The sequence below is a fragment of the Muntiacus reevesi genome, chromosome 3, assembly GCF_963930625.1.
Source record: "Muntiacus reevesi chromosome 3, mMunRee1.1, whole genome shotgun sequence".
In the NCBI taxonomy this organism is placed as follows: Eukaryota; Metazoa; Chordata; class Mammalia; order Artiodactyla; family Cervidae; genus Muntiacus; species Muntiacus reevesi.
The window spans coordinates 144,487,952-144,511,398 of record NC_089251.1 but is presented as its reverse complement, the minus strand read 5'-3'; the positions used below and the strand labels follow the sequence as shown (position 1 = coordinate 144,511,398).

At 33.3% G+C, this 23,447-nt stretch overlaps 1 protein-coding gene across 4 annotated transcripts in view; it reads left to right on the top strand.

The window, feature by feature from the left end:
• Positions 1-23,447, top strand: part of NBEAL1 (neurobeachin like 1) — a 146,276-nt gene that overhangs the window by 50,715 nt on the left and 72,114 nt on the right. For 3 of the 4 annotated variants that reach the window (XM_065930782.1, XM_065930781.1, XM_065930780.1), the window contains 15 exons: positions 4,943-5,029; positions 7,408-7,491; positions 9,342-9,440; positions 9,531-10,111; positions 11,022-11,154; positions 11,743-11,862; positions 12,818-13,121; positions 15,327-15,412; positions 16,215-16,304; positions 19,463-19,631; positions 20,059-20,192; positions 20,647-20,806; positions 20,915-21,017; positions 21,525-21,681; positions 23,192-23,350. In XM_065930782.1, coding sequence (XP_065786854.1) covers positions 4,943-5,029; positions 7,408-7,491; positions 9,342-9,440; positions 9,531-10,111; positions 11,022-11,154; positions 11,743-11,862; positions 12,818-13,121; positions 15,327-15,412; positions 16,215-16,304; positions 19,463-19,631; positions 20,059-20,192; positions 20,647-20,806; positions 20,915-21,017; positions 21,525-21,681; positions 23,192-23,350 — 2,466 coding nt within the window. The remainder of the gene's footprint in view (positions 1-4,942; positions 5,030-7,407; positions 7,492-9,341; positions 9,441-9,530; positions 10,112-11,021; positions 11,155-11,742; positions 11,863-12,817; positions 13,122-15,326; positions 15,413-16,214; positions 16,305-19,462; positions 19,632-20,058; positions 20,193-20,646; positions 20,807-20,914; positions 21,018-21,524; positions 21,682-23,191; positions 23,351-23,447) is intronic. The other variant, XM_065930783.1, reaches the window with a different exon arrangement.

Sequence of the window (23,447 nt, the reverse complement as noted above, 5' to 3'; positions counted from 1 at the left end):
ATAGTATTTTCCAGCTTTGTTTGCTATTACATAACTCTTTTAAGTTTCTTGGAAGAATTCTATTTCTAGTACAACTATTAGATCAAAGGGCATACATTTTTTAAAGCAGGGAGCACTTTATAGAAACAACTTGTAAGTGGAAAATATAGAAAAGTAGAAAAACAAGAGTACTATTAGGGTTCTTGATGTATACCTCCAATTTGCTTATTTTTAAAACTTTTTACTAATTTATACTTGTAGCAGATTTGCATATGAGTACATAATAACTAACATCTCTGATTATTATATATTCCCATAAATATCATGATGCCACCAGAAACCTTTTAGAGAGCTTCTTGAAAACCCTTTGAAAATAAAGCTACTTCAGAGAGCTTTTACTTTCTATTTGAGGTGTTCCTTTCATGAATTCCCTGATGAAAAGTACTAGGGGTTCATTCTGATTTTGTGAGAATATTCCAGAATAAAAATTTTAGCATCAGCTCCTGGAATTTTTCCACACAGTTAGGAGAGTATCTTTGAAAGCATTATGTCACTATGTTGCTTAACTTACAGTAAAACTATAAAGAATAGCATAAAATAGTAAACAATATATTGATAAAATAAGTCAGAATGAATACTTATGAAGTTAACACAAGTATCAAATTACCACTGAAGCGTCAAGATTTCTCTGTCCAGCTTTTAAAAATCATTCTTGGGGAAGAAATCCTAGGGAGGTGAAAGCAACATAAGACAAATGTTTGTAAAACCTTCTCTGTGTTGTAAAAATGCAGTGTGGCTTTATAAACTATAATGACCACTTCAGGGATAGACAAGATCTCACGTGTGTAGAGAAACTGTCAATCACATACTACAGAAGGATGAATCACTAGGATAAAATAATTTTTACTAAAATTTTTAGTATGCATTTATGCAGTATGTGAAACTAAGGTATAATTTTTAAAAATCCTTGTCATATCATGGTCAACAGTACCTTTTTTTAAAAATACAAAACTGACTTAGCTGTCATGACAACAAGCTAATATTTACTCTTTCTACTGTGTTAGAAGTCAAAGTTTCTCATAATTTAGATCTTGAAACTTGCTGATGGTCATAATGTTTTAAAATTTAATTATTTGATGGGCTTTCCTGGTGGCTCAGTGATAAAGAACTCTCTTGCGAGTGCAAGAGACACTGGTTTGATCCCTGATCTGAGAAGATAACACATGCCGCAGGGCAGTTAAGCCCATGCGCCACACTGTTGGGCCTGTGAGTTGCAGCTATCGAAGCCCACAGGCCCTAGAGTCCGTGCTCCATAATGAGAGAAGCCACTGCAGTGAAAAACCTGCACACTGCAGCTATAGAGTAGCCTCTGCTCTCCACAGCTAGAGAAAAAGCCCATGCAGCAATGAAGACCCAGCACAACCAAAATAAAAAATAAGTAAACAAATAAAATGTAATTATTTTATGCCATTTGGGCTTCCCTGATAGCTCAGTTGATAAAGACTGCCTGCGGTGCAGGAGACCCCGCTTCGATTCCTGCGTCGGGAAGATCCACTGGCGAAGGGGTAGGCTCAGGTCAGTTCAGTTCAGTCGCTCAGTCGTGTCTGACTTTTTCGACCCTGTGGACCGCAGCACGCCAGGCTTCCCTGTCCATCACCAACTCCTGGAGTGTGCTCAAATTTTGGCTACCCACTCCAGTATTCTTGGACTTCCCTTGTGGCTCAGCTCGTAAAGAATCCACTTGCAACGTGAGAGACCTGGGTTCAATCCCTAGGTTGGGAAGATTCCCTGGAGAAGGGAAAGGCTACCCACTACAGTATTCTGGCCTAGAGAATTCCATGGATAGTTCATGGGGTCACAAAGAGTTGGACATGACTGACTGACCTTCACTTTCACTTTGATGCCATTTATCACGCATTTTGTTTTTGAGAAGAAACCCATTTTGGAGAGGTAAGCTAGGTTTTGGGACCTGAGCCTTTTATCCTGGCAGTATGCTTTATTTGTGGAATATTCTAGTCAGAATCCCTGTAGATTCCTCACTAAACATTAGCGTCATTAAGTTTTTTTTTTTTATTTTGTAAAAAGTAAATGGTTCATAGCTTCATTGAGTTACCCAAGCCCCTTCACCGTGATAAGGCTATGATCCGTGATGTATTGGGATATAGCCAATTGACCGTGTTGTGATAGTTTAAGGTGAAGAGCAAAAGGACTCAGCCATACATATACATGTATCCATTCTCCCCTAAATTCTGCTCCCATCCAGGCTGCCTCATTACAGTGGGCAAGGTTTAATGCGCTCTACAGTAGGTCCTTGTTGGTTATCCATTTTAAATATAGCAGGGTATACATGTCCATCCCCAAAGGACTCATTAAGTTTTAAGAACAAAGGAGAACCTTGGAAATAAACTGTCCCAACTCTCTTATTATACAAATAAGGAAATATGTCCTAAGAGATTAACTGACCAGCCCAGGGTTCATGCTAATATATGATGGAGGTAGGATTTCTTACACAGGTATTCTGACCCTAAGCTCATTGTTAAATGTGGTTTTTTAACTGTATTATTGGTACTTAAAGTTACTGTTTAGTCAGTAGAAGGATGTTTTCTGTGCATTAGGTATAAGAGCATTATAGGTTTTATTTACTGTATATACAAACATTTGGTGGAGATAGGTGATACGATTTTTGAATGTATAAAAATGTTTGACATCTTGTGAAAACTTAAGTTCCTAAATGTGTTATAGGATGCTAGAGATGTCTGATTGATTTCTGTTTAAATTGTTTTTTTCTTAATAAGGAATGAATCACTTATTCTTTTATATAATAATACAGAATCAAGACAATTGTCGTTTAAATTCCATTTGAAGCATTGTCAACTAAAGTTTAAAGTATCATAAACTATTCATGAATTACATGGAAATCTTTAGGCTTTCTGCTGCAGTGTCCATGCTTTCTTTTTGTTCTTCTTGCATGACATTCACCAGCCAGTTTAAATACACATTAATTTCCTTGAATATTTGTGTAAAAACTTCTGAGTTTCATCATACTGTAACATATTTTAAATATAGTTCCAAGGAATCATGTATTTAGCTTTTATGATAGGTATGATGAACGTTTTTTTTTTTTTTTTTTTTGATGATGAACTTTAAATATTTAGGCATTATTTTGTTTTACTATATTGAATTTTGAAAGGGGAGATATGAGATAATGAAAAAAATTTTAAAGCTGTCCAAAAGTATTTAATGTAAAGAAAATAACGGCAAATTTCTAGCAGCAAAGAGAAGGATTCAAAACCATTAGGTTGACTTTAGTACTTTGCTAGTTGAAATCATTTTTTAAAAATATATATATATATAAAGTTTCATTTGAGGACTTAAGGCTCTGGAAAGCTTTTGATGTTGTGGCCTTGCTCATCTAATTTGTTTTCTTTAGTTTTTTCTCTTTCTTCTTCACATCTACTCTTTAATATCAACTACTGTAGAAATGTATCATCATGACAGTTTTAGTAGAAATGAGAATTTAGAAAAGGAACAACGAAAGAATACTCTATGGAAAAGAGTGTTAGGAGTGAATAGACAGATGGTAAAGTTGAAAGCCTGACTTTGGGAAGCACACCTCTGGACACACATTGCCACAGTGACTTTTGACATTTAACAAGTTTCTTTTTATTTTTTAAAATATAGATTTTTATTTACGTTGTAGAAAAATAGAGCGTGGAGGTTTCAGAGGAAAAAGAAATATAAAAATATATTTTAAGTATTTTTTACAATGCATATATATGTGCATGATATTTAAATTACTACAAAATATAATAACAATATTTATGTGTATATTTTTAATGTAGATGTATTTTCCTTTACAGAATTGGAATACTACTGTTATTTTATTCTGCTTTTAAGTATTTTATATCATGAGTCTTTCCATAGGCCATCATGTATTTTTTGAAAGATTACTTTTAATGACTGTAAGTATTTCAACCCAGCAGTTCTCAAATTATGAGATCCCCAAGATCATTTTAGGGAGTCTTTGAAGTCTGATCTTAACAAAGTTTCTTTTTCAGGCTAATTTTCTTATTGAACTTTAACCAAAACAACATTATAAATGTCTGAATGTGGAAGCAGATAGGAGAGTTCATTTGTTTTCTCTTAAGCCAGACATTTTAAAAATGTGCAAAAAATGTAAAAGCAGTGCCATCCTTATTAAGGTATATTTTGGAAAACACAGTTATTTTTCATAAATATGTAATTTATAGATACTCCTAATCCCTCTTTCTAATATACAAGATAGTATAAATTATGATCAACTCTTGATAATTTTAGAGAGTACTGCTGTAAATTGTTAAAAATTTATTTTTAATGGAGGATAATTGCTTTTACAGTGTTATGTTGGTTTCTGCCATACATCAACTTGAATTAACCCTGACTTTTGAGAATATTGCTATAAAATTTTTAACAAAATATGTAGTCATATAAATTTGGGAAATGCTACTCACTGACCTCCTTTGTCAAAGTACATAGTAGCATATTTGAGACTCTGAGAAGTATTGCCAGAAAGACCCCTTTTTTAAAGTTAGATAGTAATTCACAGGCCTGCATGGCTACAGAACCAATACTATACATTATTTACTACAGTATCTTTAGTCTGTCTCAGTAGCAGATTCCTTCTTTTCTGAGTCATTCTCTGCTGATTCTTGAAGAATTCAAGAATATTAACTAAGTATTCCTAGTAATTATTTAATTATTGCTATTATTTCTTGTTTTAGTAACTTTGAGTTTCAGAGAGGAATAAATAATAATTATGTAGCATATGTTAGTTGGTCATTGAAGAAATGGATAGTTGATTTCATTTTAAAGTGGCTTCCTGGATTTATTTTCAAGAGGCGTGGAAACCATGTAAGCTTCACTTCTGCTTGTAGGTAACAATTTAATTTTCTTTCTCCATTATTCTTATCTCTGTTTTTAACAGCTGTTTTTAAATGCTAACAGTAAGGTGGCAGACAAGAACGGGAAAGACCTTGCCAACAAATTACTGGCAGAAATGAATGAGGACCAGGTATCTACCAAGCCTGCACCTTGTCTGGGCTGAAGACCAAAATCAGTCAGTGGGAGCCCGTGTTCCTGTACTTTTCCTCTGGTGTTTTAAAGTCCACAAACCTTATCTATTTCTAATCTTGAGTAATTATTTTTGAAAATTATTTTAAAAATTAAAAATTGATTTTATCTAAAAGAGAAACATATTGAAATCTTGCTGAGGGATATAAACAATCAACAGTATGCCATGAATGTTTGTGTGTGTTCTTTTCAGTTTGAGACATAAAGTACAGGAATGGGATCCCAGTTTCAATGCTATCCACCTGGTGATGACTTCATATTTTGGGGGCTTCATTTTCTAAGCATTGTGGTGTTTTGGGATCTAGGACTTTGTTCGTGAATATGTTTGATCAATTTTAATATCTTGATTCTTTGCCTCTTGTTGACAAATAATGGTTATAATTCAATGGACAACCCAAATCTTGGAGGAAGGGAAGAAGATGCCGAACTCTTTGAGTCTTAATTTAGCATGTTTTTCTTTTCTAAAAATTCAACTCTATATAGGTATCAGGCAGAAATATAAAATTTATCTTGGTTTTCATTATGCATTAGGTAGTATAGTTTGGAAAAATCTACCTATAAAAATTGCTTTTTTGTCTTTCCTAGAATGTCTGAGAGAGCTTACATACCTGATGTCTTTTATTAACATTATCTTACTGATCAGATGTATACATAGATCTGCGGTATAAAAAGAGCCATGATAATCTATTATTTTCTCTTCTGGATGTGAAATATCAATTACAAACCGCTCTTCTGTATTTCTCTATCAGTTATAATTATCTTTTTAGAGGTTTACAGTTAGTATTCCTGATTAAGGCACTGTGTGCCTAGTTCTCTTCTGTAGAGTCTAGAAAAAAAGTCTTAGTTGTATGAAATTCTTTGTGCCAGTAGTTTTCACACTTAGTTGTATGCAGAATGTTTAATGAATATGATGATATTTGTTACACCTGTTACATGTTTATTTCATGCAGTAGTGCTTCATGAACAGACAACATCCACAAAAGTCAAGACAGCAGCTTTAAATAGCTTGCCTGAAAGTGATAGAGGTTAGCTTACGATGACAAAGATTTAATCATTGCCCTCTTAACACACATCATTTTTAGTGGGAGGAAAAAGGGGAATTCTATATGTGGGATAATGAGTTTCCAGTCATCGTAATATGTTACCCAAAAGTAGATTTCATGGACTGGTAATTTTTACAACTTTCTAGTCCTCAAACTATGCTTTCGTGGTCGACTAAGTCCAATGATCTAACATTCATGTTCAGTTTTTTTAATATCATTGATATTCCATTTTGGTTTTGTTTTCATTTTGCTCTGAATGCACTACCCTGAAATTTAACACATCTCTTCTTATAGAGGCTTCCCTGATAGCTCAGTTGGTAAAGAATCCATCTGCAATGCAGGAGACCATGGTTTGATTCCTAGTCGGGAAGATCCCCTGGAGAAGGGATAGTCTACCCACTCCAGTATTCTTGGGCTTCCCTTGTGGCTCAGTTAGTAAAGAATCTGCCTGCAATGCAGGAGGCCTGGGTTCGATCCCTGGGTTGGGAACATCCCCTGGAGAAGGGAAAGGCTACTCATTCCAGTATTCTGGCCTGGAGAATTCCATGGACTGTATAGTCCATGGGATTGCAAAGAGTTGTACGTGATTGAGTGACTTTCACTTTCTTCTTTTTGATGAAGCTTAAACAGACAAAATGGAGATGGTATTTATTTTTTATTACAGCTTTTGGCATTAAAGATTGTCATCTAAAAACATGACAATGCTTATAGATACACACTTCATTTTCTGTTCTGCCTCAAATTCTGCATTTCATGTACAAATAGATGTACGTTGTTGTTTGCAAATGTGATTGATAGATTGGTATAGGCACATACCAATTCATTTATAAATAGGGTTTGGAAAATATGGGGACAAGACTGTTTTATACACCTTATTATACATGCTAATGAAATTTTAACCTAGAAAGTTTCAAGTGTATTTTTGAAGGAAAATTAAAAGATATCATGATAGCCTTCCCTCCCTTCCTTTTGAGATTGTCCATTACTTAAAAAGCATGTATGAAGCTTTGTGTTTTTTTTTTCCCCTTCCAAAGCATTTTAATGTAATGAGTGAATGTAGCCTTATTCTCTTTGACACATGGCTTATTTTCTGTCAAGTACGTAACTTGTCTTACAGGTTTTGCTGTTTCAGAAATCCATTTCATTGGAAGAGGAATGTATTGCATGTTAAATCATTTTTTTTTTTTTTTCAGGTTTTCAGAGAAAAGGTTTCCTAACTGGATATAAATGTTAAATACATTTGTTAATTTCTTTTTTTTTTTCCCTTTTCTGGTAGGTGTTTCAGGGACAGTTGGACTGTTTGGCTGTATCAGCTATTCAGGCTTTGACAGCAGTAATGAACAAATCTCCAGCTGCTAAGGTAAAACATAAGTCCTCAAGCTCTAAAAGGTTATCTTAGATATACCAGTTTTCACTATGTAATTCCCAAAGTAATATATGAAGTATATAATACATATAGTTTCACATATAAAATGAAATAGTTCACAAAATATCTCATTTTTGCATAAGAATCACTTTGCTGATAATTTAAAAGACAGATACCTATGGGCAGTGCTTTTATTCACTGAGGACTCACTGCAAGCTCTGGAGCTTTACAACATCAGTCAGTGATTGGGAAGAGAGCAGTGGGGTTAAAATGTTGAAAGCATCATTTTAGTTGATTATTTCATTAATGCATTTACAGACTTAAAATTTATATTCTAATTTTTCTTCATTAATAAAGTAATCACCCTTTCACTATTTGGTCAGTTTATGACTGCCTACAGTTTGAACATTTTTCATATGTGAATAGACCTATCAATTTGGGACTTGTTTTTCCAGATGGCCTTGGAAATTCTACTTCTTTGTTTGTAGTCACTGGTCCTCAGGATTTTCTTTCCTTTCTCATTCACTACTACTGACTCTGCCCTGCTGACACTTATGCTGATTTTGTGCTAGTAGTTTTCCCAGAGTACTTTTAAGGATTAGTGACATCTTCTATGTAAACTGGTAAGCAGAGTGCCAGGTACATGGTAAGTGCTTAATAAGTATAAATGTCTGTTATTATTTTTACCATTTTACTTTCTTATCTGCCACCTCTTATATATTTCATTCTTCTTAGAATCAGAAATGAATGATCTCTTGTTCCCTAAGCCATGTATTGAGTCATATTTCATACATTTCATTGGTTTTTGTTAGAAGACTAACTTTGTCCTATAAGTGTTATTATAAATAACTCATGGTTAAATTACTACTGAATAGGATTTGGCAAATATTATAGGCTGGCACAGGAATCTGATCTCCATTTATAATAGTTACTTAAGGGAAGAATTATTTTTAAGTTCTAAGTAATTGGTTTATGAGTATAATGGATTGCCTATACTGTATTATAAAATTTAAATCTGAAATGATGTCAAAGTCTTTTAAATATAATTTTTAAAACTATGTTATGCATTGCATGGTTTAAAATTGAAAGATTATTTTTTTAAATGCCTGTGGAAAAGAGATTTTCTCCCTGTCTTTGGCCCACAGTCAACGAATTCTCTTTCCTAGGGACAACTAACCAGTCATGACTGTTTTGTTGAAAATCTTTTGATTTTATGATAAGTGTATATATTTTTGCCTAACTTACTGAACCAGTTTATTATTGATAGTTTTTTTTGGTTGTCTTTACATTTTACTTTATGACTTTGGGTCCCCACTAGTTCGAAAATGCATGTGACTTAGAGCTTATTAAATTGAACTTCGTGCTCCAGATATTTCAGACCATTTAGATACAAAGAACAGAGAGAAAACCATACCCAGGGTTTTTCTGGCTACTACTCAAAATTGCCAGGAATCTTTAATCTAGTTCTTTGAGGCTGCTGATTCCTGTTATCCCTAAAATCTCCTTATTTTTTTCTCCACTTTTATTTTGACTTCAAGTAGTACTGTACTAATAACAAAGCAAGTGAGGAAAGTAAAGGAATCTGCAAGTAATAGAACAGTTTTGTAACACAATTTTTTTCAATTCTAATTGTTTTACGTATTTTATAGCATTGTATTCCAGAAGGTATATGGAATCTTGATATTTAAGATGAAGACATCTGATTTAAGAAAGCAGAAATATTGAACTCATGATCTTTTTAATATTGTTAATTAACTTAAATGAATATTGTTCAACATCTTTAATATTTTAACAACTTCAGTCTTAGAAAATCTGCTTTGATGTATTAATTTCTTCTCCCTTAGGAAGTATTTAAAGAACGAATTGGTTATACACATATGTTTGAAGTATTAAAATCACTGGGTCAGCCACCACTGGAACTACTTAAAGAACTTATGAATATGGTGAGGTTTTTTTAGCTTTACTAAAAGAAGTTCTGTTTTCTTTGAATCAAAGATGGTGTCTAATTTTTTGTTTCTTATGTTGCTTTACAGGCTGTGGAGGGTGACCACACTTCAGTGGGTATTTTGGGCATTAGTAATGTCCAGCCTCTCTTGCTTCTTATCCAGTGGCTTCCAGAGCTAGAATCCCATGACCTGCAAATCTTCATCTCAGATTGGCTGAAAAAAATTTGTTGTATTAACAGGCAGAGTCGAACTACTTGTGTCAATGCAAACATGGGAATTAGAATCACTGAAGCCCTTAATTCCCATTCTTCCCTCCATCGAACTTGTGCTGAGAACTTGATCGCGCTCCATGGTTCCTTGGGGAGTCAGTCAGTCAGCTCAGAAGAAATCCGTCAACTACTGAGATTGCTAAGAGTGGATGACTCTGAATTTCCTCACCCCTATACCACTCCTGTAACTCGAGCAATCCTGACAATGGCCCGAAAACAAAGTCTAGAGAGCGCCCTTCAGTATTTTAATTTGTCACATAGTATGGCAGGAATTTCTGTGCCTTCCATACAGAAATGGCCAGGGTCTGCCTTTTCTTTCAATGCTTGGTTTTGCTTAGATCAGGATCAGTTGACTCTTGGCAACGCTAACAAAGGAGGAAAAAGAAAACAATTATACAGGTACTGGTAAAAGTAATGGAATATAAATGGATCCTGTCCTAACAATATCTGCTGTAATTCTTCAACAGGAAAATGCTTTTCAAAGCTTCTGCTTTTTATATGTACAACAATTTATCTGAAGCCTCTCCTCCAGATGTACACAGTTTAATTTTAAGCTTTCATAGTAATAGTTGTACATTCAAACATTTTGCTAGTTCTGAAGCTAATTTGGACACAAAGTTCCTTCTTAAAATTATTGTAAAAGTGGAGGAAAAAGTAATAGTAAACTTGAAAGTGATTAGTGATTTCTCTGTTCAGTTGAGGATGCTACTATACCTTTATGTGAAGGACCTGAAAACCTATGTGCTTTCAAACTTGTTACTTCAACTTGTTACTTCAGTAACTAATAATTTTTACTATGCCTTGTGATTGTTTTGGAAGGTTATACTTTTCTAAGAATTTGTCCATTTCTTCCAAGTTATCCTTTTATTGGCATGTAATTGCTCATAGTAGTCTCTTAACGATCTTTTGTATTTCTGTGTTATCTGTTGTGATTTCTCCATTTTCATTTCTAGTTTTACTGATTTGATTCTTCTCCCTTGCCTTGTGATTGTTTTTAAAGACTTTGATTCATGCTTTCTGAATCTTATTTGGAAGAATTTTGAAGATTTTAAAGTTTATAGTTTTGTTAGCAATTGCTAATGGCATTCTGTGTCTAAGGCTACTTTTTATAATTAACTAAACTAAACCTGTGCCTAAGAAAGATTTAAAAATCTGAGGCAAGGTGGAATTGATGAGGTATGACAATAGAATGTAGGCCACAGCGTGTTTGATAAAGATATTCATGATGAAGTTATGGTTTTGGGTACCCCAGTGATGATAAAACTGGACAGCTGACTTCAAAAGTTCTGATAATACATATTTTTGTTAGCTTTTTTACAGGAAGTGGTATGGGTTTTGAAGCTTTTATTACCCATTCAGGTATGTTGGTTGTGGCAGTGTGCACGAAAAGAGAATATGCAACAGTTATGCTTCCTGACCACAGTTTCTGTGATTCCCTCTGGGTAAGACTTTAGGGCATCACATTTAACTTCTTGGTTCTTTCCTTTAAAGAAAAAGTTTGGTGCATGTACATAGGTATTATCTAGTTTTTGAGAGTTCATGTTAAATTTTACTTATAAAGGAGTTAATACCATTTGTGATAATAATTGTAATTTTACCAGTAATAATTTTTCTGCTAAAAAATTACATTGAAATGTTATGATTTCTTTCAAGTTTTCTAGAATCAAATTTGATTTTGAATTTCAATTTTAAATGAGAACAGAGGTTGTTAAAAACAATGCATTTCCATTGCTTTTCTTAAAAAGTAAAATGCTTCTCATTAGAAAAAATTATTCTAAAGAATACACACAGACTTGGAAAATGCAGAAAAGGTACTATATTATAGTTGTGTATAGATATTTTAGAATATTGAGAAGTGCTTTTATAGAACTGCAAGCAAAATTGTTATTTACTGTAACAACATCATTTTAATCAAAATTTAGTTATGCTTAAACTTACTCTTCTACTGTTCACACAAACTAGTTATGTAGTAATACTCTGATAATATTTGTCACAAGGACTTAATGCAAGTATATGTTTTACTTTACCAGCACAACATAACCATTGTTCACATGCCTGGAAAAAGGCCCTTTGGTCAGAGCCTTGTCTATATCTACGACAATGGACAGCAGAAGGTCTCTGCCCCTCTGAGATTTCCTGCCATGAATGAAGTAAGCACATCTAACCTACTCTTTGTGCAACCAGTTGACTGTGAACTCTTGAACATTTTTCCAATTTAATATGTAAGGTTCTATTTATCCTAAATATGTGCTTCTAAGTTTTAGTATTTTCTATATACTAAGATACAATAAGTAATAATTCTGTTTGCCTGTCATCAGTAGATGAAGTCAGACTAACGTATAATAAAGAAAAACAATTCAAGGAAGAAACAAATGTAATTAATGCTTAGAAGAAAAAAAGGCTCATGACAGGAAAACCAAAGAAATTGACTAGACCAGGCTGAATGATCATTTAATAAAGCTGTCGAAATATATGAAATATTTAGATGGTTATGATGGACTCTTTGCCATCAATGAATTTAAAATAGTGAAGAAACTAGATTTTTATATTGTAGTTAGGTAGAGTTTATTTACTGAGGAGGTTCTTATAGAACATTATAAAAATTATTTGAGAATCTTTGGAAATTTTTGAAAAGGGCCTTTTCTGAAGATAGTGGAATGGATTAGATTATTTCCCAAGTCCTTCTAGAATTCCAGTAATTTCTGGTTGTTGTTCATGTCAGTGATCACTTCAGGATAACCTGTAATTAGCAGTATTATTCTGGTGTGTAATTCTTTGTTTATAAATTTTAAGAGAGAAAGGTGGTTTTCTCTATTTTAGAATACAGTAAAAAAAATCTTTAAAAAATACATTCATTAACATTCAAAATTTACGAAAGGATGTAAAGTGAGTTTTAAAAGTAATGCATCCAAATTCCATAGGCCAGATGTAACCTCTGTAATGTGTTATGTATACACACAAACGCACACATCATGGTCCAGTAAAAATAAACCTTTGTTTTTTTAGTGTGGTGCTAAACTTTATGTAGTTTCATTTTAAATATGAGGATGAAGTTTTTCTTCAAATGTGTAATTTATTAAGTTTATTTGCTTCTTAATATTTTAGCCTTTTATTTCTTGCTGCATTGGTTCGGCTGGGCAAAGAACCACCACTCCCCCACCATCCCAAATCCCAGATCCACCTTTTTCTTCTCCTATTACTCCTCATCGGACATCATTTGGTGGAATTTTGTCTTCAGCCTCCTGGGGAGGGACAACTGAAAAATCAAAACTGATTACCAAATTGATATCAGCTGGAACCCAAGACAGTGAATGGGGATGCCCCACATCTCTGGAGGGTCAGCTGGGGTCCGTTATCATCTTCTATGAAGCACTGCAGCCTCCTCAGGTGAAGGCATTATATTTAGCAGGTGAGCATGTACCATCATACTGCCTAATTAAATTGAAATAGTTTTTTTCTGTTGCCTAAATTTATTCTGGAGAACATATTTGATCTGAAGAGTGTACAGTTGGCCCTTGAACAACTCTAGGATTAGGGGTGCCGACCTTTCATGCAGTTAGAAATCCAGGTATGGCTTAGAATTGGTCCTCTGTATGTGTGGTTCCTTTGTGTGTGTGGCTTTGTGTTGTAGAAACACAATTGTAGTACTGTAGTCTTTACTACATCCCATGGACGGAGGAGCCTGGCAGTCTGCAGTCCACAGGGTCGCAAAGAGTCAGACATGACTGACGCGGCTTAGCATGTACATACCTTTTCTGGTAGGCATAAATAAAGCAAACGTTGGAAAATATTTCAAAGATCATCAGTAATACTTTCTGTGTTATTCTTTTAGGTCTGCCATAACAAAATACCACAGACTGGATGCTTAAACACTGTTTTCTCACATTTCTGAAAGCTAGAGTTCTAAGATCAGGTTTTCGTCAGGCTTGGTTTCCTGTGAAGCCTCTATTCCTGGCTTGTAGGTATCTGCCTTCTTGCTGTATCCTCACAGGGAGTATTTCCTCTTTTTATAAGGGGCCTTATTAAATTAGGGTCTGACTCTTATGACATCATTTGGCCTTAGTTACCCCTTTAAGTCCCTGTCTTCAAATGCGGTCACATTATGGAATTTTGGGCAGAAGGCACATAATACAATCTATGATACTGCCAGTACTTTTGACAGATTTTAGTACATTGATGAAACAAAATATAAGTCTGTCTATATAGGAAATCACATAATTGATTCTAAAATCATGAGTCTTATTCAAGACTTGTCATTTTTTATAATTTATACAGTAATATGAAGAATTCATGAAGGCATTAGAATAAGGAGTCCTTTGATAAAATTACAAGCTGTTTTTGTTTTGGCCTTTTTTTTCTTTTGACTCTGATTTTAAAGATAGGTGCTGGTTGTTGTTGGATCATAACTGTTTTCAAAATTATATCTGTATTTTTGTAGAATGTTTAGGGGTTAAGCCTACAACTAGTTATGTGTATTAAATCTACAAATTAGCTTAGTATTTGTCAAAATATCTTTTTAGATTACTTGGGGTTTTGAGATGAATGTCTCTGTCCATACTTTAACAGTTTGTATTAGAACCTTGTCATTATTTTAAAACTCATCAAAACATTTGAAGTTGATCTTTAATTTCAATAAATTCCAAGTTAATAATAAATCATTTATTATAGTCATTACAGCTATATAGCTTAGATTTTGCTCTTAGTTTTTCCTACATAAAATTTTACTGCTATGAATAATAATTGTTTTATAGTATTCATAATGATTATTTTTAATGGCTACATGATATTTCACTGGATTCACTATGTATGATTTAGATTGTTTATAATTTTAATATTGATAAAAACATCAAATATTAAATATGATGAACTATCATACCAATTTTTTTTCATGTTTTGATGGATTTGCTTATGATAAGTTCCCAGATAAATATTTAAAGTGGGTGAATATTTTTATGGCTCTTAATTACATTTTACCTAATCAGTTTCCATAAGGAATATACCAATTGACAGTGTCTACCAGTAACAAATAAGTAAACCAGACTCACCACTGCTGCATTAAGATAGAATGATTAATATTGTTTCCTCTATTTTTTGTGTAAAATGGAACCTTATTTTTTATTTTTTAATCGGAGAAAAATTGCTTTACAATGTTGTGTTGGTTTTGGAACCTTGTTTTAACTTTTTTTTTTTTTATTTTGTTAGTAAAGTCAGTAATCTTTTTTTTATTTGTTATTCCACTCATTTGTTATTCCATTTCTATTACAACTATTCACATTATTGATTGGTTGTTTTGCCATTTTATCTTACAGTTTTGAATTGTTTTACTTTCAATAAATATATACACTTTGTTATATTTTTTATTAGTTTTTGATGCTATATAAAATTTCTTTTCTATAGCAGACTTTGATCAATCCTCTCCCGCAACTTTACTTGTGTTGGATAAATTGGAGATGATATAAAAATAAAGTACATTTTGGCTACTGTGTTTTAACTGTATTACATAAGAAGTTTGAAACAGCTAATTAAAAATTTCTTTCTGATTACACAGAACTGAGGGGGCCATATATATTCAATGATACGTGTGTGTTTGTGTGTGTGTATAAATAATTTTTAGGTCCAAACTGTTTAAGCCCTTGGAAATTTCAAGAGTCTGACATGGCTGACCTGCCTGGTAACGTCCTTCTTCACTACACTGCAAAGGTCAGAGGAAATGTGCGGACTGTTCACCTAGCTGTAACTATGTTGTGAACTAAAATTCCATTTTTATTCTTTTCGTCATTTCAGTGGGTAATTGAGGAGGATAGGCTTGAATTATCATTAAAAATTGCTATTTTTTAAAAGAAAATGTGGAGCAGTAAAAATTATGTTGCAGCTGTCAACTAGGATTCAGATGTTATATCATTCCAGTATTGTAAATGGGAATGCTTGTAGTGGGAATTTGTGCTAATGAATCAACTTAAATGTGAAGTTCTCTGCTTTATAAACCTTAATGGAGGTTAACAGATAACTTTAGCAATTTCGAGAGTAGCAGAAAAAGCTAATTTGAATATAACTAAAATTGTTGGTAATATAAAGGAAAATAGTGTCTTATGTCAGTGGTTTATTTTTCTGTCATTATAATTTTTGTACTAATGGGACTAAGACATTGAATTTTTAAAAAAGTAAAATATCTCTTTTGCACATAGTGGTTTAGAATAGAAAGAATTTTAAATTATGCGGTTAGTGAATGGTAAGTTCTAGCTCAAACTTATCTGTCAGCTGACAAGCAGAAATGACCTGCATTTTATGAGTGAGTATGTTAGAACATAGTCCTTGATTCTTTTAAAAGAGAATAGTAACACTAAACTTAATTTAATATTGTAGGCATCTTATCATTGAGTATACTATATACCTTTTAAAATTATGATGAAATGTTCCATATATAAAGTTATGTTTTGTCTTAATTGTGCTTAGCTTTTAGTGCTTAGCTTTTAGTTTGCCATTATTTTTCTTTTATTTTTAGGCCTGCAAAAATTCGATCTGTCTTGATTTATCTACGAATTGTTTCCATGGAAGGTTAACAGGAAACAAAGTGGTAAACTGGGACATTAAGGTAAGTTAATGGTGAACGTTGGGCATCAAATTATCTAAGTTGACTGATCCTTTAAAAGCATTTGTCTTTTGAGCAGCCCCAGATTGATCTGAGTAAGTCCAGTTTAAAATATCTGCAGGTGTCTACGGCCATACCACCCTGAACGCGCCCGATCTCGTCTAAAATATCTGCAGGTGAACAGTTTGAAGGATAAACAAATAAGTAGTTGAATGACTATTTAATTTTTTTGTAACTTAGTTATCTTTTTAAGTTATGCTGTCAGTTTTCATAAGAAAAATATGCTGCCCTCATTAATTGCTCCACTTGTAAGGTATTTAATCCCTAAAACTATGTAACAGATTTCAACCCCTCAGAGACTTCACTGATTATTCCTTTTCTCCTATATCATACACTTCTCCTTGTCTAGTCTCCTGTCCATCAGCTTTAAACAAACTTAGATCTTTCCTCTCTGAGGTTAAAGAGTGATTTTTCCTCTTCTTCAACACACTGTCTAGCCGTCACATCTGGTTTGCCTTTTTCGTGTGCCTCATATTTATGTCTCAGCTGTATATGCTATCTTTGCTTCTGTCTAAAGGCCTCTACTTATTTTCCAAGACTGAGTTAACTCTTCTTCTCATGAGTACTTGTAGCAGTTTTTGTTATTTCACTCATCATGGTGAATAGTTAACGGTTTGCTTGCTTGATTCTCCAGTAGTCCTTAAGAACTTCGAAGGAAGGACCACTGCTTTTTCTACCAGTGCCTGACACCTGGGATATACAATAGGATCATTGACTGAGTGATTATAAGCTAGTAAAGGTTATTTGGGCTAATGTGAAAGTCAGAGACATCCCATTTCTAAAATATAGAATTTCTTTAAAAGATATATTAAATAGACACTATAGCCTAAGTAAAATAGAAATAAAAGACAGTTATGTTGGAACTTGCTGGTAAATCAGCAAAGAAAACAAAACCCTTTTATCTTCTGGTCATTTAATACCAATCATAAGCTTATTGTTTCAGTGAAAAGAAATCATTAGGTTAATTCTGCCTGGGCTAAAATGAATGTATCAATTTGTATTATTCTCATGTTATTCAGGTATTCATGTAATATAAAGCTTTTTTCTCTTTGACTTTGAGATAACACTTATTCTTACCTGTTAACATAGTAAGATTTATGACAGTGTGCCAGTTTATAAGTTAACTTTTGATGACCTATAAGATTGATTTTATAAGGCCAGTCCTATGGATTACTTATATAGAGAAAGCTGATTATTTGTCATACATTATACTTGAAATTCAAAGCAGTCTTTGTTGCCTTGAATATAGCTATGCAGAAGTCAAAAAGAAACAATTATCAAGAAAAAGACTATTGCTTTTTTTATACTGCAGCAAAATCAAAGACAAAAAAATTTAAATGACAACTGGAAAAAAATGCTTTCCATCCAAAATTCTAGTTTACTGATTACAAAGCCCTGAAAAATCAATATGAAAAACAGGCAAAGACTAGGAAGAGATTGCTTACAGGCTTAAGCTAAATATACATGGCAGTTCAGAACATTTTAGCAGTCTAATCTTATATAGCACCCACTACATGTCAGGCACTAGGCACTTTTCTTGTGTTAGTTTATCCTTGTAACAACTCATCCTTGAATGTTAGTTTATCCTTGTAACAACTTTATCCTCATCCTTGTAACAACTTTACAGAGTGGAAATTAATATTATCTTTATCTTACAGATGTGGAAACTGAGGCCTGGGAAATAACTTGTCTAAGATATTGAATGTATCTGAATATATTTTGCTGTCCATAATAGTCACTTTGAACTTAGGAGCCATTGACTCCACTTTTTTGTAGACTTAGAGGAGTCAGTCATGTTTGTAACGCAAATAAATACATTCTGTTTTTTCATGATTTGTTCTCCTGTTTGTTATGCCTTATTGCCTTGTGACAGTTGTTATTTCTACATTATTAATGATAATGATATCTACTTAGAGGCTGATGTTTGGATTTCTTATCTTTTGAATTTGTAAACTTTGGAAAACAGAGGTGCATTAAAAATGGTCTGGCCTGGCTAATAAACACAGGAAAAGATGCTCAATATCACTTTGTGTTAAGAGAAAAGCACATCAAAACTACAATGAAGTATCACCTCACACCAGTCAGAATGGCCATCATCAAAAAACCCACAAACAAGTGCTAGAGAGGCTGTGGAGAAAAGGGAACCTCCTTGCGTTGTTGGTAGAATGTAAATGGATATAGCCAGTATGGAAAACAGTATGGAGATTCCTTAAAAACTAGAAATAAAACTGTCATACAACCCAGCAATCCTACCACGAGGCATATACCCTGAGGAAACCAAAATTGAAAAAGACACATACACTCCAGTGTTCATGGCAGCACTGTTTCCAGCATCTAGGACATGGAAGCAAGCTAGATGCGCATTGACAGTTGAATGGATAAAGACGCTGCTGGAATGTTACTTAGGCATAAAAAGGAACACATTTGAGTCAGTTCTAATGAGATAGATGAACTAGAGTCTATTATACAGAGTGAAGTAAGTTAGAAAGAGAAAAACAAATATCATGTATTGATGCATATATATGGAATCTAGAAAGATGGTGTGATGACCTGTTTGCAGGGCAGCAGTGGAGACGCAGACACAGAGAACAGACTTAAGGACACGAAATGGGAGAGGAAGGAGGGATGGCTGAATGGAGAAAGTAGCATGCAGACATATGCACTACCATATGTAAAATAGACAGCCAGTGGGAATTTGCTATATGAAACAGGGAACTCAAACCAGGGGTGTGTAACAACCTAGAGGAGTGGCAAGGTGTGGGAGGTGGGAGGGGTGTTCAAGAAGGTGGGGCAAGTGTGCACCTAAGACAGATCAATGTTGATGCATGGCAGAAAGCAATGCAGTATTGAAAAGCAATTATTCTTCAATTAAAAATAAATTTTAAAAAATGGCCTGGCCCTGTCTCTCTTGAGTATTCTTTATGGTGACCCTTGAGGCTGCCCTTAAAGTGTATGCCCATACAAGGGTTCCTTTAGCTTAGGCTGTTGTATACCTTGCTTAAAACTTTAGCAAATTATGACCTCATACATGCTGTATAGGTATTAAATGATAAAATTGCCCATGCATCATAAGATTAATCAACTGTAGTTTCCTCTTTCAGGACGTTATAAACTGCATAGGTGGATTAAATGTACTCTTTCCTCTATTGGAACAAATCAGCCACTTTGGTGAAGGACAGATTCCTGAAGGATTGAATGAAAGCACAGTTTCTGAATTGATAACACCTGTAGAAGGAGATTGGGTGGTATTGACCTCCACAAAGGCATCAGGTATTTAGCTGAATTAATATGAAGTGGTCATTGAGAAATGTGAGAATTAATTGGAAATGTCTTGCTGCCATTTGTAGCTGAAGTGGTCCATTCCTCGTTTTCCTAATGGAGTTCAGAAAATTCGTAATACTTTGTTCAAAACACTTATGATATTGACTGTACTCTTGACTATCCTTAGTTTGTACTGTTAGCAGAAATCTGACAACACTATTAAATTTATGGTAGAGAAAATAGTTATATGTACGTACAAATATATAATATGCAGTCACTGTTTTCTTTGATACTTATGTTCAGCAAATGACCTTTAGGATGCAAATTCCTGAGCCCAATTCCTTGTTTGTTACAATATGCGTTATGATGTAGAGCATCTGATATAAAAGTGATTAGAGTAATTATGATAATTAATGACTTGTTCACAATCCCACAGAGTCAAGACTCGAGAGAAATTTAATTGCAACATTTATCTTGATTGTGAAACACTTTATTCAAAGACATCCTATTAACCAGGACAACCTTATTCACTCCCATGGAGTTGCCCTTCTTGGAGCCTTACTTCAGAAGGTGAGCTAGTCTAACATTCTGCAGATATTTCTGATGATTATAATTACCAATTAGTATTGAGACTTTTTCTTTCCAGTAGTTAAATATGTTTTAAAAATTATACTATCATAACTTAAGTTATATTAGTGAATATAATTTATTTCACAAGCAGCTTTTAAAACTTTCTATGAAATCACCTTATATAAGAACTACTTATCTTACATGACAGTGTATAATCTTTGATATTCAGGACTTTATGTGTTAACGTTGATATTTGGGTTATTTGATCATTTAAAGACTCTATTTTAGGAATATGCTCTAGAGTTATATCAGAAAAATTAATGTTTAAATTGTTAATATTTTTCTAACTAAGATTTTTATATTTAGTAGATGTTCTGAATTAATCATTCCAACTTACAGCTTAATGACAATTGTTTAAACTGAACTTTACAAGAACCTTCTGTTTGGATTTCAGGTGCCTAGCACTTTGATGGATGTTAATGTATTGATGGCAATTCAGTTACTCATTGAACAGGTATCATTAGAGAAAAATATGCAGCTCCTGCAACAAATGTATCAATATTTACTCTTTGACTTCCGCATTTGGAACCGCGGAGATTTTCCCTTTCGAATTGGTGAGCTCAGGCTGTTGGATAAAATTTTATAGTTGCTTTAGAAATTTATTACCACCTATGTGACTTTTATTTTAGGTATATAATTTAAGAGTAAACTTTCTATTTTAGGTCACATACAGTATCTTTCCACCATCATCAAAGACAGCAGGAGAGTTTTCCGAAAGAAGTATGGGGTGCAGTTTCTCCTGGATACACTTAGGATTTATTATGGGTACGATGTCCTTCTTCTCAGTTTGATATGTGTCTGTTACTTGATTGGAGCACTTAGATTGTTATATTTTCTAGCAATTCTGATACCTTTAACTTCAGAGAGCCAGGATGTTGTGAAGGTTAAAATGATGAACAAGGGATCACATACAAGGGCAACTTACTCAACTTTTCTGTGCCAAGGTTTTCTGCTTTGTGACAAGGACAACTGTATGATTTCCTGTGTTTATTTTGAGGATTAAATTAAATGAAATAATAATGTGTAAAGCACTTAAATTGTGTCTGCTACATAGTACATAAATATAAACTGTTTTTAACAATTTATATCTTTATTATTGCAACTCCTAACTTAAAAAAGTTTTTCTTAAAAGAAAAAGAAGTCAAAGATACTATGAATTCTAATAGTTACATGCAAACATCTTCTTTTAAACTATGAATTCTTTTATATATAAAAGTTCAAAGATGTAAAAGTTAAAAATTTCAATTGTTTCTTGTTTACTTTCTGTTTTAGGAGTGATTGTAAATATAGTGAGTTGTCTCCCGATGATATTCGAACAATAAGGACTTCTTTGTATGGACTAATTAAATATTTTCTGAGCAAAGGCGGAACTCATGAAGAGATACAAAGTATTATGGGTTACATAGCTGCTATCAATGAAGAAGAACAGGTATTATGCTCTTGATAAACCTGTTCGTTTTAATAATTATGTTGTTGTATCATAGTCTTTTAAACTTATATGTATATACAACATATTTTAAGAGATGTTTATAGTGTCACATAATATTATTGTACAGTTAAAGAAGTAAATTTTATCTCATAACTGAAAGTTTAATAAACTAAATGGCAGTATAATAAAATATTTTAATTAGCTAGAAAGCAGAGCATGGAAATAGTTGCTCTGGCAATTATGAAGCCTATTTTCATAGGCCATGTATTGTATGTTTAACAAAAGTTACTAGGTAGATTTCTGACATAAATTTAAGTATTTAATAGGTTCATAAAAATTTTACATGAAGAGTAAATTATAACTATTTCTATTTTTAAATTCTTTCACATACACTATTCATTTATACCTCAGAACTACCCTTTAAGACAGTGGTTCTCAATGTATGGACCCACTCACCTGAGAATTTTTTAGAAATCCAAATATATGTCCAAATCAAGCCCTCAGGGTGATTCTGATGGATGGTAGAATTTGACCGCTGACATAAATCATACAGACAAGGGATTACTCTTCCCATGTGTACTTTCGAAAATATGTGCTCAGAGAGATTAGGTGACATAACTTGAAAAGTCACACAGCTGATAAACCTGGAACCATATAGCTCAGGCGTTTTTGTTGCTGTTTCTGTATTCTTTTGGTATACCACTCTCAACACCAAATCTGAGCAGCCTTAATTTATGTTGACTGAAGAATTTTGTCCTCTATCATGAAATATGCATTGTGTACTCAGTGGTAATATGACTTCATAATTGGTATTATATAGATAAATTAACTTAGGCTATTTCCTTACAAGGTAGAACTACTTCAAAAGCTTCTCATTATTTAGAATAATGAATAACCATCTTATTTCATGATTGCTGTATTGTCACCTATGCTATGATTCATTGCTAATAATATTTTCTTGATCAATTTAGTCAAACATTTATTAAATACTTAGCTATATGTTTATTGAATACTTACTATACATATACATAGAATAATACTAGATATTGTAGATATTTAATGTTGAAAGAATTATCATTCTTATTTTTAGCCTAATGAAGGCAGGGATTGATAAGAAAGGTTTACAAGTAATTATGAAACTAAAAAAAGCATGATAATATCTGTAAGAGAAATATGAAGTAACATGAGATTTCCACTGGAGGGTGTTAGTTGTTGAGGAACCAGATGGAAGAGTTTATGGAAGAGATGGCTGTATGGAAGGTAAGGACTTTATGGAAGAGAATGGTTCAGCAGGGAGTGTGGGTAGTGAGAGGCTGTGCAAAAGGAAATGGAATAAGACAAAAGCATAATGAAGGAAAAGGCAAGGCAGGTTCAGAAGACTTCTGATAATCTAGTTAAGCTAAAACATTAGGGGATGTTGGGTTTAGTTAAGTAACTGCGGTTTATGACTTTTATTTGTGCTTCTGTATATGAGTGTGGTTATTTGTTTTGTGTTGCTTAATTTTGAAAGCTTCTTGGAATTTTGGACATACTCTTCAGTCTCCTACGTACCAGCCCAACTAGAGGTCAGCTTTTCTTACTACTGTTTGAACCTGGAAATGCTGACATACTTTATGCCTTGCTCTTAAATCACAAGTACTCTGACAAACTAAGAGAAACCATTTTTAAGGTACAGAAATGTCTTAAACATCTTTATATTTGGGGACATTTGTGGGTATATGAATTTACTTGGAGCATATCCATTCTATGAATGTTAATTCTTTTTT